The sequence below is a fragment of the Sturnira hondurensis genome, unplaced genomic scaffold, assembly GCF_014824575.4.
Source record: "Sturnira hondurensis isolate 20B ecotype Veracruz unplaced genomic scaffold, ASM1482457v3 Scaffold0001074, whole genome shotgun sequence".
In the NCBI taxonomy this organism is placed as follows: domain Eukaryota; kingdom Metazoa; phylum Chordata; class Mammalia; order Chiroptera; family Phyllostomidae; genus Sturnira; species Sturnira hondurensis.
In genome coordinates this window covers 2,064,596-2,083,347 of record NW_028073705.1, presented here as the reverse complement: position 1 = coordinate 2,083,347, position 18,752 = coordinate 2,064,596, and the positions used below count along the sequence as shown (strand labels likewise).

The following is an 18,752-nucleotide window of genomic DNA, read 5'->3' as shown; positions in this document are numbered from 1 at the left end:
TTAAAAGTAAGTGGATTAAATGCATCAATTAAAAGACATAGAATAGCTGAATGGATAAGAAAGCATGACCCACACATATGCTGCCTACAGGAAACCCAGCTCAGGACAGAAGACCTTCACAGAATAAAAGTGAAAGGCTGGAAACAAATTTTCCAAGCAAATGGACAAGAAAATAAAGCAGGGGTAGCAATCCTCATATCAGACAAAATAGACTTCAAAAAAAGGGCCATAAAGAGAGACCCAGAAGGTCACTTCATAATACTCAAGGGAAGAATCCACCAAGAAGACATTAACATCGTAAATATATATGCACCCAACATAGGAGCACCCAAATATATGAAGAAAATTCTGGAGGACCTCAAGAAAGAAATTGACCGCAACACAATTATAGTAGGGGGTTTTAACACCCCACTGTCAAAAATGGACAGATCTTCCAAACAAAATATCAACAAAGATATTGCAGCATTAAAGGACACTCTAGATGAAATGGACCTAATTGATATATATATAGAGAGAGCCCTTCATCCTAAAGAAGCTAAATATACATTCTTTTCAAATGCACATGGAACATTTTCCAAAATAGATCACATGATAGGGCACAAAATGTGACTCAACAAATTTAGGAAAAGAGAAATCATACAAAGTATTTTCTCTGATCACAAGGGATTGAAATCAGAAACTAACCCCACAGGGAAAAACCCAAAACACCCAAAATCATGGAGACTGAATGGTATGCTATTAAAGAACAAATGGGTCAAGATAGAACTCAGGGAAGAAATCAAAAAGTTTCTGGAAACAAACAAAAATGAACTCACAACAATCCAAAACTTATGGGACACCGTGAAGGCAGTCCTGAGAGGGAAGTTCATAGCAATACAGGCTTACCTAAAGAAAATGGAAACATTTCAAACAAACAACCTAACCTGATGCCTCCAAGAACTCGAGGAACAACAACAAAGACAGCCCAGAGCAAGTAGAAGGAAGGAAATAACCAAGATCAGAGCATAATTAAACGACATAGAGACTAAAAGCACAATTCTAAGGATCAATGAATCTAGGAGTTGGTTTTTTGAAAAGATAAACAACATAGATAAACCTTTAAGTAGGCTCATCAAGAAAAAAAGAGAGAGGACCCAAATAAACACAATCAGATATGAAAGAGGACAGATTACAACTGATACCACAGAAATAGAAAGGATTGTAAGGAATTACTATGCAGAGCTGTATGCCAAGACATTTGAAAATGTAGATGAAATGGACAAATTTCTAGAAAAATATAATCTTCCAAAACTCAATGAAAAAGAAGCAGAAAACCTGAACAGACCAATAACAGCAGATGAAATTGAAGAAGTAATCAAAAAACTCCCATCACACAAAAGCCCTGGACCAGATGGTTTCACAGGAGAATTCTACAAAGCTTTTAAGGAAGAACTAACCCCGATTCTTCACAGACTATTTCAAAAAATCCAAAAGGAAGGAAAACTCCCCAACTCTTTTTATGAAGCCAGCATCATCCTAATTCCAAAACCAGATAGAGACACAACAAAGAAAGAAAACTTTAGGCCAATATCGCTGATGAACATAGACGCTAAAATCCTCAATAAAATATTGGCCAATCGCATCCAACAATACATCAAAAAGATCATACACCATAACCAAGTGGGATTCATCCCAGGGATGCAAGGATGGTTCAATATTCATAAATCAGTAAATGTAATACATCACATAAACAAAAGCAAAGACAAAAACCACATGATCATATCAATAGATGCAGAAAAACCTTTTGATAAGGTACAACACCCATTTATGATAAAGGTACTCAGAAAAATGGGAATAGAGGGAGCATTCCTCAATATAATAAAGGCCGCATATGAAAGACCTACAGCCAACATCATACTCAATGAACAAAAACTAAGAGCTTTTCCACTAAGACCAGGAACAAGACAAGGTTGTGCACTTTCACCACTTCTATTCAATATAGTATTGGAAGTTTTAGCCTCAGAGATCAGGCAAGAAAAGGAAATAAAAGGCATTCAAATCAGAAAGGAGGAAACAAAACTGTCATTGTTTGCAGATGACATGATAGTGTACATGGAAAATCCTATAGACTCTACCAAAAAACTGCTTGAACTAATAAATGAATTAGGGAAAACAGTGGGATACAAAGTCAATATCCAGAAATCAAAGACATTTTTGTATACCAACAATGAATCAGCAGAAGCAGAAATCAAGACAAAAATCCCATTTGATATAGCAAAAACAAAAATAAAATATCTGGGAATAAACCTAACCAAGGAGGTAAAAGACCTGTATGCAGAAAACTACACAACACTGAAGACAGAAATCAAGGAAGACACAAACAAATGGAAACATATACCGTGTTCATGGATTGGAAGAATTAACATCATCAAAATGTCCATACTACTAAAAGCAATTTATGGATTCAATGCAATACCTATTAAAGTACCAATGGCATATTTCAGAGATATAGAACAAATACCTCAAAAATTTATTTGGTATCATAAACGACCCCGAATAGCAGCTGCAATATTGAGAAAGAAGAACAAAGTAGGAGGGATCACAATACCTGATATCAAACTGTATTACAAGGCCACTGTAATCAAAACTGCCTGGTACTGGCATAAAAACAGGCACATAGACCAATGGAATAGAACAGAGAGTGCAGAAATAAACCCAACTCTCTCTAGTCAATTAATATTCGACAAAGGGGGCAATAACATAAAATGGAGTAAAGATAGCCTCTTCAACAAATGGTGTTGGGAGAACTGGACAGCTACATGCAAAAAGATGAAACTTGAGCACCAACTTACACCATACACCAAAATAAATTCAAGGTGGATAAAAAACTTAAATATAAGCCATGAAACCATTAAAGCCCTAGAGGAGAACATTGGCAGGAAAATCTCAGATATTCCACGCAGCAATATTTTTACTGATACGTCCCCTAGAACAAGGGACATAAAGGAAAGAATAAACAAATGGCATCTCATCAAAATTAAAAGCTTCTGCATGGCCAAGGAAAACAGTATCAAGATAAAAAGAGAAGCAACACTTTGGGAAAACATATTTGCCAATGACTCCTCAGACAAAGATTTAATCTTCAAAATATACAAAGAACTCACTCGACTCCACTCAAAGAAGACAAGCAACCCAATTAAAAAATGGGCAAAGGACTTGAACAGTCACTTCGCCAAGGAGGCCATACAGAGGATCCGGAGACACATGAAAAGATGCTCAATATCACTAGCTATCAGAGAGATGCAAATTAAAACCACAATGAGCCCTGGCTGGCGTAGCTCAGTGGATTGAGCGCGGGCTTGCGAACCACACGATCGCGGTTCCATTCCCAGTCAGGGCACATGCCTGGGTTGCGGGCCCATGCCCAGGGCACATGCCAGTTCCCGGCGGGCGACACACCAGAGGCAACCATACATTGATGTTTCTCTCTCTCTCTCTCCTTCCTTTCCCCTCTAAAGATAAATAAATAAATTCTAGAAAAAAAATTAAAAAAACCCCACAATGAGATACCACTTAACACCAGTCAGAAGGGCTACCATAAACAAAGAAACAAACAACAAGTGTTGCAGAGGTTGTGGGGAAAAGGGGACCCTAGTTCACTGTTGGTGGGATTGCAGACTGGTACAACCACTATGGAAAACAGTATGGAATTTTCTAAGGAAACTAAAAATGGATGTACCTTTTGACCCAGCAATTCCACTATTAGGAGTATATCCTAAGAACCCTGAAACACCAATCCAAAAGAACCTATGCACCCCTATGTTCATAGCAGCACAATTTATGATAGCCAAGAGTTGGAAGCAACCTAGATGCCCATTGGTAAATGACTGGATCAAAAAACTATGGTACATTTACACAGTGGAATTCTATGCTGCAGAAAGGAAGAAGGAACATCTTGGATGTTCCTTTGCAACATCATGGATGGAACTGGAAAGCATTATGCTGAGCGAAATAAGCCAGGCGGTGAAAGACAAATACCATGTGATATCACCTTTAACCAAAATCTAAACAACAAAACAAAGAAGCAAGCAAAATGTAACCAAAGACACTGAAATACAGAACGTGCTGACAGGGTCCAGAGGGGAGAGGGGAGAGAATCACAGGGGAAAAGGGTAAGGACTCATATGAACAAGTATAAAGGACACATGGACAATAACTAAGGTGGGGGGCGCAGATGGGAGGGAGGTGGGAAGCACTGGGGGTGGGGCAGGGCTGGGAATACAAGAAAGAAAACTGTACTTGAACAAGAGTTAAATAAAAAAAATTTAAAAAAAACCCGCCTTGAGGGTGCAGAAATGGGGATTTTAAAAGGCGGTTTCTGGTTTTCTAAGTACCAAAATACTAATTAAGAACCTATATTTGGAACCATGATAGAAACTGCCTTCTCAGGATACCTGAGGATGGTGGTCTTTTCTGAAAATTTTCCCCCAGGGGTGAGAGGAAGAAGCGGGAGAGAGAGATGTGAAGGGCTCTTGGGGTCACCAAGTCCAACTTTCTAAATCCTATATGGGAGACCGAAGTTCAGAAACGCAAATTGCGGGAGGAATGTCTGATGTCACCTTTATCTTTAACCAAGACAAGCATCTGCGTATCTCCTGGCCCATCTCTCGGACTTGCAAAAAGGCACCTGAGGATGGACAAGTTTTGGCTGTAACCGCGGGAACGACCCACAGCCTCCTCTTCTGAGGGCCCAATGGGGAGGAGACCTTCCAGAGAAGAAAGTTCGAAAGGAGGGCGAAAGGAAAAAGTGAAGCCAGAGGTGGGAGTGGAAGACGCAGCCTCGCCCTGGGCTGATTGGCTCTCGAGGCCAGCCCTCTCCAAGCGGTTTATAAGAGTTGGGGCTGCGGGGCGCTCTGCCCACTCGCCTGATCGCTCAGGAGCTGCGCCTGGCTCTGAGCGCCCCACGTCGAGGCCCGCCTGGCCCAGCGCGGGGCGCCTTTCGAGTCGTCAGCTCTGCAGCGGAAGAAGCGAGAAGGCGGTGAGCGCCGGAGAGAGAGGGCACCACGCCATGCGCCGCGCCAGCCGAGACTACAGCAAGTACCTGCGTGGCTCGGAGGAAATGGGCAGCGGCGGCTCTGGCTCCCCTCACGAGGGTCCCCTGCACAACCCGCCACCTCCCGTCCCGCCAGCGCCGCAGCATCCCACAGCCTCCTCCCGCTTCATGTTCGTGGCCCTCTTGGGGTTGGGGCTGGGCCAGGTGGTCTGCAGCGTTGCCCTGTTCCTCTACTTCCGAGCGCAGGTGAGTGCTGGACTCCCCAGAAACGCGCGGGTCGGGCGCTCCCACCTTCTTTCTTTCTCCAGTGCTGGTGGGAAACCGAGTCTAGCCCCCGGCTCGGCTTTCCAGATCTTGCATATTCAGGAGAGAAAAGTGATTCTAAAGAGGGAGCATCCTCTTGGGGACAGCCTGGTGCGGGACGGACATGCCGGCTGTGGGTCTCAGCGCATGGAGGTTGGACTCTCCTTGGCGTCGTGCGTTTGAATTTCCCCCGGCGAGACAGCATTGGCCACTCACTTCTTCTGGAGATTGCATACTTCTCCCCCATCCATTTCTCACTGGGAACTAAGAACTAACACGTCCACTTAGGAAAATAAGTGAGCAGCTTCACGTAACCATAGAGCCTTTCTTTCCCTTCCAGCCCACGAGAGGGTTTGGGTGCCCGGGGCTGGCTGCGTTGTAGGTATGCTCCAGGCCGCAGTACTAGTCCTGCCAGCAGCTGCTGGCGCCCGGGTGGTGATGCCCAAGTCACTGGGAGGGCAGAATGGTAGCGCGACCAGAAAAGCCTGGTCTTGGACCACGGCTCCGCTTTCGCGGGGTAAAATAAGAGGGAAGGACTCTCATGCCTTCCCACTAAGGTGCGCAGAGGAAGGAAGCAAAGTGTATGTAACGGTGAAGTTCTCTCCGCTGACACAGCCTCCATACAATCTATCAAATAACCACCCTTTTACAAGACGAGGAAGGCAGCTTGGGAACTGCAGAGAGATAGAAAGGAAGGGGTAAATTTGTAATATTATGCTTTCTGGTGGTTTACGCTCTTGTGTTTTCTTGGAAATTGCAGGGCAGTTGGTTGGATTCATTCAAATATTCTTGTCTGGTGTAGTGAACTCTTTTCTCAGAGGAAGTGGAGGGCTGACTGTGCATTTTTTTTTTTTATGGGGAAAGAGAGTCGGGTTTGGACTTCACTGGTTTTCAGATTCAAAGGTGATTACTAAACCCAACTAGATGCATCAGAACATGGTATTGCTTAGGTTGTAAGGTTTTTTGGCATGTGCCAGTGTCTTGAACTGCATCACTTGGTATCATAGGCTTTTTGTTATGTTTTCATTTTCCACTAGTTTGTGATTTGTAGACCTAGTTTCATTATCTACTTAAAACAGGGTAGAAATAATATGAGCAATATTTTAGAAAATTTGTATTTGTATAGTAATGAAATAATCTATTGAGAATTTTTTTTTCTAAAAAAACTTTGAGTGGTTTACTTGCAACAAATCCGTGTGAAAGTGATGAAATGTTTTTCTCCCATCGGAGCACATGGCCATAGAGGGTGAGCGGCTTACCCATTTCCCAGCATGCACTTTCCTACCCATTTCAAGCTTGTGTATTAAGTGCCTGCACTGCACATGGCACTACTAAGTGCTATGGAATATAGCACTTATCTAAGAGTTAAGAATCATTTATTCAGTATACAATCTAAACTGACTATGTGCATGGTGTGGTGCCAGCTAATGGAAAAGCCTACAACATAACACTTAAAATTCTTAGTCAAACAGGACAGCAGCATTCAGAAGAGGGCCAGAAGATGAACTAGTTTGCTACCTGTTATCTTTCCTAACACCTTTGGTATAGGACATCTTCATATAGTAATAGTGAAGTGAGTGTCCAGCATTGAAAGAGCAGTAGGGAATAGATGAGTTCTAGGGACCAGGAGCAGCTTGCAGGGGCAGGAGCCATGGGAATCGATGTGGCCACATAGGAAAGAGTGAGCTGCTGGGTCCTTGTTACAGCTGCTCAGCTTCTTGGTAGAAATTCTCAATGTTAATGGTCTGGTGGGATGAGGGGTGTGGCCTTCTGATGATCATCTGTCGTAACTTCCCAGTCTCCATGTCACACAGATAGCAGTGAGAGTCCCACATCCCAGAGCAGACATGCTAGCAGCCTCGCTGGAAGATTTTTATTTAGAGAATATAATGTCATGATACTTCTGGGGACAATTTTCCTAAATGACATGAAGATTGGGTTTTTCTAAGACATGCAAAATACAGGGTCTAGCACGAATAATGCCACTTTTATTACAAAATCATGAGCATGTAATTCTGTAACAGAACACTATCACACTCAAGCATACTGTATGACATTTCAGGTGAGATATTCGAATTAAAACTAAATTTTTACACCCATATTATTACCCTGCCAACCACACTCAGGCAGGCCGTACTTCTGCTGGACCCTGTCTATTCACCATTGTTCTGAATCCAGTTTTGTGCTGCACTTGTAAAAGGCCATCTCCTTCAGCAAAGAAGTAATATCAGGAGCGGTGTGTTCATAAGAATACACCACTAGATCTGGTTGCATTTTTTTAAAAATGATATCTAAGTTTGATACCTGAGGCCTAATGATTTAGGGATACATTTTGAAGTAGTCATCAATGAAATGCTCTAAAGTCTGGATTTTGTTTACGAATAATGGTGGAGAGGATGAGGCAAGGGAAGTGGTTATTAGAGATGAAACAAGGTTGGTCATGCCTAGGCAACTGTTGAAGCTCATGATGTGTATGTGGGAGTTCACGGCTACATTTTACCCCAGTTTTATATGTGTTGAGGCCTTCTTTCAAAGCTCTAGTTAAGATAATAAATTCAATTTGACCTGTCACTGATTTAACATTTTAACTTTCTTCCACTCTATTGGATTAGAACTTGCTACCAAATAAGAGATAGTTTTTTGACTTGCACTGAAGTTGTGGCTCAACTATTGTACTTGGGGTTTCTGAATACATTTGAATTAGAGTGAAATGATTAGTATCAGGTTACATTGCAGTTTACTAGAAAAAGGGGCCAGTTTTATTGTTTTCGTTTAAAGTGATAGAGGGGAAGCCATACAAATCTTTAACAAAAAAAAGTTTAATTTAGTTTTAAATGCATTTAGAAGAATGCACAGAATAGTATAAGATTTAGTGACTCCAGTTTTTTTCTTCTCAATTTATGTTTGAATAGTTAAAAAGGAATCAGCCTTCTTAATGTTTGCAGATCGTGGTGCTTAGATTAAGAAAAAAGGGTACTAGATCCAGTGTAGATTGGCTTTTCCCCCACCAACCTTGCCAAAGAGAAAATATCATGTGGCTTGTGCTATATACTTACCACATAGTATTCATACTTTGGTTTGCAAAAACTTTTTTTCAGGAAGTTGCTTGTGAAATGTATGTGCACTTTTAAAACATCCCTACAACCATATTCAAAGTTTAGAGATAAGCTTTTCAGAAAACTCAATCTTTGTTGCTCTTTCAACTCCTTCCCCTAAACCCACAGTGTGTACACTGACTCTGGCTGTTTGCTGCCCAAACAGGAGAGCAGTCACTGCTACAAATCTGATGCAGAGGTGGGCAGGCTGCCTGTGTGTAAAACAGATAAGGAAGTAGCATGAATGTCAAGCATCCTGCCTCATTTAACCCTACAAATGATTAAATTTCAGGAAAGTTTTGTTTTGTTTTCCATTCTTTTTTTCTCTTGGAAACAACTGAGTTATTTCACACGAACTACATCATTTGATAAATGCATTAACAACATCCATTTTAAATCAGATAGCAAAGATTTATTTAATCTTTTCAGACATTTCTAAGTACAATGGATTCATTTGTAACTAAGCTTATGGTGATTTTTTATTAATTTTTTGTTTCTCTGTTGAGTATAAGTTCTGTGAGGGAAGGATGGTCTGTTTTGTTCACTACCTAATTTGCAGCATTTAGCCCAGTAGCTGGCTTGTTTAATTTACTGAAAAAACTTTTCAAATGCTTTGCAACACTAGAAAGATATCCATTGCTAATTTGTACCACGTGAATTATTTAATTAGTGAGTAAAATAGACTACAAGGTATCATTTTTTCGTTACACATAGATTCTCTGTCCAGACTCCTTTGTTAGGAGATAGGTTGTGGGGTAGGAGATACATTCTGAAACAGTAATTCTCAACTGCACATTTTTTTAAATGAAAAAAATTTATTGTTGTTCAAGTGCAGTTGTCTTCATTTCCCCCCCACCATTCCCCACACTCCCCCCCGCCCCCGCTTTACCCACCCTCACCTCCCATCCTCAATCTTACCCGCTTTGGACTTTGCCCATGTGTCGTTTATACATGTTCCTTGATGACCTTTCCTTTTTTCCTGTTATACCCTTCGCCTCCCCTCTGGTTACTGTCAGTTTCTTCTTTATTTCAATGTCTCTGGTTATATTTTGCTTGCTTGTTTGTTTTGTTGATTAGGTTCCACTTATAGGTGAGATCGTATGGTATTTCTCTTTTATCAGCTGGTTTATTTCACGTAGCATAATGCTATCCAGTTCCATCCATGCCATCCCAAAGGGCAGGAGCTCCATCTTTCTTTCTGCATTCTACTATTCCATTGTGCAAATGTACCATAGTTTTTTGATACACTCATCTACTGATGGGCACTTAGCCTGTTCCCAGCACTTGCCTATTATAAATTGTGCTGCTATGAACACTGAGGTGCATAGGTTCTTTTGAATTTGTGATTCAGGATTCTTAGGGTATAATCCCAGTGGTGGACTGGCCAGGTCAAAAGGCATCAACTGCACATTTGAAACACCTGTAGAGGGGTTCGGTTCACTCCTTCCCTTAGGGATGTTGATTAAATTAGAGGGAAGATTCTGGGAATGGTCTTTTTTTCCCTTGAGAGAGAGAACAAAATCTTTGCATTATAGTTCTTTGCATCAAATCATTAACCATTATTAAGTTCTGCATATTTTGGTACTAATTGGTGTTACTTGTTAAAACATTTAAAAATTGGTGTCCAAGGAAATTTAAAGTCACCTTAATAACAGAAATCTATATTTATGTATTGACATTTTAAAGCATTACTTGTAAACTTTAATGTGCATCAGAATCACCTGGGATCTAGCAAGAATGCAGATTTCCAGGCAGTGAGTGGGTGTGGGGAGCTATGATTCTGTGTTAATTCCTAACAAGCTCCCCCTGGGCCACTAGTGCTGCAGGTGTTTGGGCTGCACTTTCAGTAGTGGGAGTACGTGGGACTGCTGTTTCTGTTAGAATGATGCTTAGCTTGTTGGCAGGACTTGAGCTGAACCCACTTTAGGGTCCCCAGGCATTTCCCCATTGACACCATATTGTTCCTTAGCTCAGTGTTTTTCTGGTGGTGAGCTACCAAGGCCCTTGCATGAATCTTCTTTCCTGAGGTCTCAACTCAATGACCTTTCATATCAGTTGCCCAGGCTTCTCTGCTTTTGTGGGAAACACTTCCATAAGTGAGTTTTTTTTAAAAGCATGTGACCAAAAGCTTTTCTTATATAAAAACTCAAATATTCTGATTCACAATAATTTTTAAACAAAATATAAAAGTAAATATAGATTGCAGATACTTTTGCTTTATGAGTGTTATCTTTCCCATGATTATATATAATCCTTATATTTTGCAAGACTGGAATAATAAAATTTATATTAGTGGATGCACATTTGTTGAAAAGCTATCATTCCATCTTGAGAATTTCAGATACAGATAAGATACTTTCCAGTTTATATCCAATAGCTCTTTAATAAATTTGAACATCTTTCTGATTACTTTTAAAAAAGATAATTAAACCTGAGAGTAGAGACTTGGTATTATTGGCTGAGCTTTAGTTACTGTAAACTTATATATAATTTTTCCTTTTTGTTTTTGTCTAGTCTGTAACTACTAATAAGTAAATGTACATGAAGTACCTTAAATTTTTAAGATAAAAGGACAACAGATTAAAGTATTATAATTAAATAATTAATAGCTAGTTATCTCTTCCTTTACTTGGCAGTTGAAGCCACTACAGAGCCCTGGAAGGAGTAGGCAGAGGATTTTAAGAAACGAGTGGTGCTAAACGAGTGGTTCAATCAGATGGCCAGCTAGCAACCCGATGGGGATATTTTGGGTGGCACAATACCTCACATTACATGAATTTTAAGGTCCCCTCAGTGCATATTCATATAGTTTGCTGGACCCCATGCAGCCCTTCTCATCTCAAGTGACACCATCTCACTTACACATATGCCCAGGTGCTCCCGACAGCTGTGTCTCTCCGGGCTGAGAAACACTGAAAAGAGGTTCAGTAAAAAGGCAAATTATCTCTGGCTTCAGATTTTCTTTGGGATTAGGAAATGGATTTCTGTTACCCTGTTTGGCTGATTAAAATACACATTATTTTAGGAAAGCGGTCAGACAAACATGGTGGCCAAATAGGATGTTAATTTAACTTGATTTATATAGGCTTCGTGCTTGGAATATCTGAGTGGGCTTCAGAATCCCATCCAGCATGCTGCATACGATTTAAAGACAAAAACTTTCTCTAGCTGCACTGGCTAAATGTGATTTCCTTGATGCGCCACCCCCTATGAGGACTTCTACCTTGTCAGACGATTTGGACAATTTCACCATGAATCCATGTGTATGCTTGTGTTGAGGACCTAAAAATAAATTAGAAGTCAGTGTTTTTACCATTTGGAGGGTCATTGTATTAATTATTAATTGTTGGGAACATAAAGACTCTTGCAATATATATATATTTCTTAAGGCACATTTTATTAAATAGAAGAAAGATTAATGTTAAACCATCTAATGTCCTTACATTTTTGTTTCTCAGATGGACCCTAATAGAATATCAGAAGATGACACTCACTGCATTAATAGAATTTTAAAACTCCATGAAAACGCAGATTTGCAAGATACAAGTCTGGAGAGTCCGGACTCAAGATTAATACCTGATTCGTGTAAGAGAATTAAACAGGCCTTTCAAGCAGCTGTGGGAAAGGTGAGTCCACGTTGAGGTTATAAGTCGAGGGCCCTCATTGATTCCATTAATAATGAAATTAAAATAGTCTAACTGCTGTTGATTTTGTTCTTTTTTATTATAAGCATTCATAAAAGAGCTAAAGAGACTTAATGGATTAGCAGAATTATTTCGAAGTGTTGGTTGAATGTGGCTACCAGAGACATTCATATTTATGGAAATATTCTTTTCTTTTTCCTCTCCTTCCTGTTCCTCTTCTCCCCTCCTCCTCCTTCTCCCCCTCCACTTCCTCCTCCTCCTTCTTCATTCTTCTTGAGTTGGTGGGTCAGCTTGCTAGTTTGAATTCCCTGCCATAGAACCATTTCCTCACTTCAAAGCACTCTGATAGCTATTTCCTTTATAGTTGGTTTTGCCATGGTAGGATCTCCTGTTTACATCTGTTGATCCAGGGTTCTGTTGAGAATAATTGTAACTGGTCCATTGTTGTCATTTATGGTGAGGAGGTAAGCAAACAGAACAGGACATGATGTGATGGGTGAGATAGTCTGTGTCCACTTTTTCATTTTCCAGGAGAGCTGGGTGAGAAGAGAGGAAATGGGGACAGAGAAGACCAGTGACTTCTGTTATGCTGACAGCTCTAATTGAGAAAGACTGTAATAACTGCATGTTTTACTCTTCTGGATAAGGTCACTTGAGGATCCATCAGCCTTGGAATTATTTCATTTACTTTCCCTGGGTAAAGCCCAGGGCATCCAGTGCCTGTGCATTGGCATGGATTCTTACATCCACGCTTATATCCCAGCCTCTAGTTTGCAACTCCCTGGCCATCTCTGATCATCTTACAGTAAATACAAGAGTTCTCCAATTCCTTAAATCTAAATTAAATTTGAATTGAGTTTATTTTTTAAATCAACAGGTAGTAATAGTATTTTTTAAAAGAGGATTCAAGTTAAAGGCAGGGAGATGAAGCTATTTGTATAACCCTCAAAGTTGAGATAGCACCAGTTTTCAACTGACTTTATCATTTCAAGCATCGCAAAGAACAAAATGTTGACTAAGAAATTAAACACAATTGTCATAGATACTAGTTGCACCTTAATCTTTTAGATTACATTTAAAATGTTTAAAAAAGTGCATCATGGAGTCAAAGTGCAGATAGCTCTTGTATCTATAGCAACCTATTGCTTGTAAGTGTTAAATTTTCCTTATAATTAATGCATAGGTGCTTAGCTTTATGTAGTAGATGCATATTTGAAAATGCATGTTTAAACTCAATCTTGTTTTTTTACATTATAATTTTTGAGGTATAGCGATAGCAATTCTGCTAGTCTATTCATTTTTGTTTTGTTTTATGCTTCATTTTCATTGGTCTTCTTTTCATTCTATTTCCCCAATATTTAGTAATCTCTCTGCAAGCAATTATTTATGTGTATTAGAATTAATCTATTATTTCAAAACTGAACCCCTAATTAAGGTAATTCTGGTTAGGCAAATGATTATTTCCTAGTTTTCTGTTAAGTTTGACCAAGGATGTATATTCTTACAATGAGGGGAAACTTTTAATTCCACTGGCTTGGTCTTAAAAACTGTCTTTTTTGTTTCTTCTGAAAAAATAAATATGCAGGTCAGTCCAGGTGATTTTGAAAATAAATAATGTTAAGAAGAATAGATACCATTGGCATTTATTTGAGAATGTAAGAATGGTTCATCTTAACAGGTAACAGGAGAAAACATTATCATGTCATAAATACCAAGAAGTGACTGACAAAATTTTTCTTTTATTTCTGATGTTTAAAATGCTTTAAGAAATAAGACTAGCTGGATTCTTAATGTTATCTGTAATTGCTCAAACTGAAAGTTGCCATATGGTGAAAAATAGAAGCATTTTTCTTAAAGTCAGGAACACAGCAAAGCTGCCCAGTATCCCTATGTTATTACCACTCAGCGTGTACTAGCTAGTGTAGGTACGCAAAAGAATGTAATATGAAAATATATATGTGGAGAAGGTAGAATTTGTATGTCATGTGATTTGTATGTCATGGGAGAATCAAAAGGAACTGAAAGGCTACATGCAAAATAAAATGGTTTATAAAAGTTAATATTCACTGGCTCCTCTCATCTCAAACAATAATGAGAAAACATAAATGACAGTAAATTCATAACTTTAAAATATTTCCTAAAATAAACTTAAAAAGGAAGGTACAAAGCTTTCCTATAAAACAAGGAAACTTTAGAGTAGCTTTTTAAATTGGATTGGAGAATGTCAAGAAGTAACTATGCAAAATCAAAATCCATGAAAGACGACAGCAACCTTAGACGAGAGCTTGTGCGTGTTGTCACTCAACAGAATATGGAGTGATTTTAAATAAGTGGGCATAGTTTGAATTACTCAAAAATGGTCCTGGAACTATTTATTTATAATTTTCAATAAACTTATAATGTACTTAATAAATTTAATACTTACTAGAGAGCAATAACCTTATTGCATGTTTCATGGGAAAACAAATCCTAGGTGGAGGGAGTGCTCAGTGGCAAACGCTGCTCCCTGGCAGTCGTGTAATGCCTTCTGTGGCTTCAGTGAACTTTTCTGCCTTTGCCTGCCCCATCAGAACGTACCTGTTCAGTGACCCATTCCCTTTGAGCTTTGTAAGTGACTTCCAGGGTAGTAGATAAACCAGTTTTTACTTAAAGATGTTGATGAGCAACAGTGGCAGAATTTTTACTATTTTAGGAGTCTTTTGGAGACATGGTGCCTCATTCCAAATGAGTAACATTAATTATAAGAGATTCAGTACCTGGCAAGCTGGGAGAAAGGTTTGTGGGCAGACAAGAATAGTGTGGACTGCCTTTATTAAAGGCACACAGTCTTCATTATACTAATAAGACGGTATGACTCACAAAATGCATAGAACTTTATTAGTTTCACATTTGTTTTGGTAGTAATATAGGAATTTACATATTAACCACAGGTAATCCTTTTTAAAGAATGACTATCATGACACATCAGTATGTGTTTGGAGGTAGATTTCTTGCTCCAGACGAGAGGATCTTTAGGAAGGAGATGAGTACTGTTCATACCTCACCATTAGAATCAACCAGTGTTTGTTAAGTGCACATACTGTGCTAGGCACTTTGCCATCAGTGCCTAAGTATAAATCCTGTGCCTAAGGATTTACACTTCTCTTACCCTTGCCAAATGATCTTCCAGTTGTGTTATCCTCTGATAAGGATTATTAGTTAATGTGACATTCTACACATCTTGCCAAAAATAATCAGATTTCTTATTTCTTTTGCCAATGCTAAAAATAGGATGGTTGTATCAGGCATTTATAAGTAGGTTTATGTCTTAGTTTTAGTTCTAATATAGATATTGAGTGAACCCATGAAACAAAATTACATGTGTGGCTGCAATCATTATTGAGAGATCAACCCATCTAGTGGTAACAAATGCTAGACATAAGCACAATATCACATTGTATGTGTGCAAAAGTGGTGTTTACCCAGCCTGTCTTTGGCCAGACAAGTAATGCTGTTTTTTCCCCCTCGTTTTGTTTGTGGCTGGGTTTTCTTGGCTTTTTCCCCCTGTAGCACAGAACTCCAAAGCCTCTTAGTGATCCAGCCCTACCAACCACAATTTTCAAAGTCTATCATAACAGTCTATGGCAATAAAGAAAACACTAGTGCAAATATGGGGTCCGATTTATGAAGCAATTCTTCTTTCCAGCCTTGGCAGCCTCTGTGGCTTCTGCCAGCCCAGGAGCAGAGTGGTAGCTCAGGCCTGAGCATGGGCCTGCCCCGCATGGGCAGGGTGGGCACCTGGCTTTCAGGCCTCCTGGCTGGTTTCAGTGGAAAGCCATCTGTTTGGGCACTAACGGTACATTCTGAGAACTTGGGACTCTGACTCTCTTTGGTTAGAGTATGCCAGATTATTGATTTCACATTGGATACTCATTTGTGAAGAACTTAAAACTTACTTTCAAACATACTTGAAAGAACAATATGAAGAGAGAGATCAATACACTACTTACACAGGCCCTTTGTTCTTCAAAGTGAGATGTTCAGTGCATTCAAGATGATCCCCTAGGACATGGGAAGGAAACATGGGGATTTACCTGTATGTGTATTTTTTAGTATTAGCTTTAATTTTTGTAAATTTTATAATTTTTTAAAAAATATTTTATTTATTTCTTTTAGAGAGGGAAGGGGAGTGACAAAGAAAGGGAGACAAACATTAATGTGTGGTTGCCTCTTGCATGCCCCCTACTGGGGACCTGGCCTGCAACCCAGCCATGTGCCCTCACCGGGAATCAAACTGGCGACCCTTTGGTTCACAGGTTGGCACTCAATCCACTGAGCCACACCACCCTGAGCTAGTATTAGCTTTTTTTAGAAGCTATGTTTTTGCAACTATTTTATAATATACCTAATATATAGGGGTGGGCGAAAGTAGGTTTACAGTTGTTCCTATGAAAAAAATAATTAATAAGTAAATAATAAAACAGAAGAACTATATATGTACTTTTGCCCACACCAGTACAGGCTTTTTAAAAAATCGTATTTAAATAAATAAACATGTAAGTTCAAGAATATTAATTTTTTTATCCTGAAAGAGCTGCACAAACAAAAATATTTAGCAATCATGAAATGAAGCCACATGCTCCCTCAGGAAGTGAGCTGCAGCCATTTCGCTCCTGCTTCTCCCATTGCACCTAGTTTAGTTTGAAGAATGAAGGGAAGGAGCAAATAGGTGTTGATGACTTACTGAATTCTGTGAACTAATATTTTGAAATAAAAACAGACATTAGTAGACAACTCATAAAGCCATTCAGATATCATAAACCTGGTTCTCATTTATCTGATGTCCTTCTAATGTTACAGCTGATAATTATTCATATTATAACTTGAGGCAATAATGAAAGTTAATGTTTTTGCAAATTATCTTCATCCTGATTTCACTTTTAGTCTCATTTTTCTTGGGTCTCTTCATCTCCTCATAGCTTGTAAACTATACAGAAGCAGGCCTATCAATGTGAACTAAAAACATAGCTCTGTCTCCTTCTAGGAGTACAATTTTACAAAATTCTCCAAATGCACTCCAGTATATGAAAACCAATGATGATAACAACAACTGCTAAGTTTTCTTGTTGGCATATGCTTCATTAACTACGGTAATGAAGTTACTGGTTTGAATGACACAGGTTTGAACTGCACAGATCCATATGTATATGAATGTTTTTCAAATAAACACTGTAAGTATATCTTCTCTTCCTTAATGTTTTCTTTTTTAAAGTATATCTTATTAATTATGCCATTACATTTGTCCCATTTTTTTCTCCCCTTTCTCCCTGTCCTCCTACCAGCATTGTCTCCCCCTTAGTTCACATCTATGAGTTGTACGTATAAGCTCTTTGGTGTCTCCATTTCCCATACTATTCTTAACCTCCCCCTGTTTATTTTGTATCTACCATTTATGCTTCTTATTCCCTGTACCTTTCCACCTATTCTTCCTCCTCTTCCTCCCTGCTGTTAACCCTCCATATGATCTCCATTTCTGTGATTCTGTTCCTGTTCTGGTTGTTTGCTTAGTTTGTTTTTGCTTTTAGGCTCAATTGTTGATAGTTGTGAGTTTATTGTCATTTTACTGTTCACAGTTTTTGTCATCTTATGTTTCTTAGATATGTCCCTTTAAAATTTCATATAATAAGGGGTTGGTGGCGATGAACTCCTTTAACTTGACCTTATCTGGGAAGCATTTTATCTGCCCTTCCATTCTAAATGATAGTTTTGCTAAAATGAGTAATCTTGGATGTAGGTACTTGCATTTCATGACCTGGAATACTTCTTTCCAGCCCCTTCTTACCTGCAATATTTCTTTTGAGAAATCAGCTGATAGCCTTATGGGAACTCCTTTTCGGGTAACTGTCTCCTTTTCTCTGGCTGCTTTTAAGATTCTCTCCTTACCTTTAATCTTGTGTAATGTAATTATGATGTGTGTTGGTGTGTGTCTCTCTGGGTCCAATTTCTTTGGGATTCTTTGAGCTTCCTGGACTTTTCAGAAGTCTATTTCCTTTGCCAGCTCGGGGAAGTTCTCTATTATGTTTTCAGTTTGTTGCTCTTTCTTTTCTCCTTCTGGCACCCCTATGATTTAGATGTTGGAGTGTCTAAAGTTGCCCCAGAGGTTCCCTAAGCCTCTCCTCATTTTTTTTGAATTCTTGTTTCTTCACTCTGTTCTGTTCGAATGTTTATTTCTTCCTTCTCCTCTAAATCATTGATTTGAATCCTGGTTTCCTCTCCTTCACTGTTGGTTCCCTGTGCATTTTTCTTTATTTCACTTTGTATATCCTTTATTTTTCTCTCTATTTTGTGACTATACTCAACCATTTTTGTGAGCATTCTGATTACCAGTGTGTTGAACTGTGCATCTGACAGGCTGGCTATCTCTTTGTCACTTAGTTGTTTTTCTGGAGTTTTGATCTGTTCTTTCATCTGGGCCATATTACTTTGTCCTGGCCTACCTATTACGTTGTAAGGGGCAGAACCTTAGGTATTTGCCTGGGCGGGGTAACCCACGTCACTGTGTTGTGGCATAGTATGTGGGGGAGAGGTCTGAGAGGGAACAATGCCACTTGCTTAGCTCTTGGTCAGCTTTCAGTTGCTGTCTTTGCTACCCACAAGCAAATTGGACTCTTCTGGTGCTGATTCCAGGGTGGGTGGGTT

The 18,752-nt window shown here is 39.3% G+C and overlaps 1 protein-coding gene across 1 annotated transcript in view; it reads left to right on the top strand.

The window, feature by feature from the left end:
- The first annotated feature begins 4,915 nt into the window (after nt 1-4,915).
- TNFSF11 (TNF superfamily member 11) overlaps nt 4,916-18,752 on the top strand; it is a 40,179-nt gene continuing 26,342 nt past the window's right edge. Inside the window, exons 1-2 of the mRNA XM_037060680.1 lie at nt 4,916-5,278; nt 11,889-12,056. Of these exons, the coding sequence (XP_036916575.1) occupies nt 5,048-5,278; nt 11,889-12,056 (399 nt within the window). The 5' untranslated portion in view covers nt 4,916-5,047. The remainder of the gene's footprint in view (nt 5,279-11,888; nt 12,057-18,752) is intronic.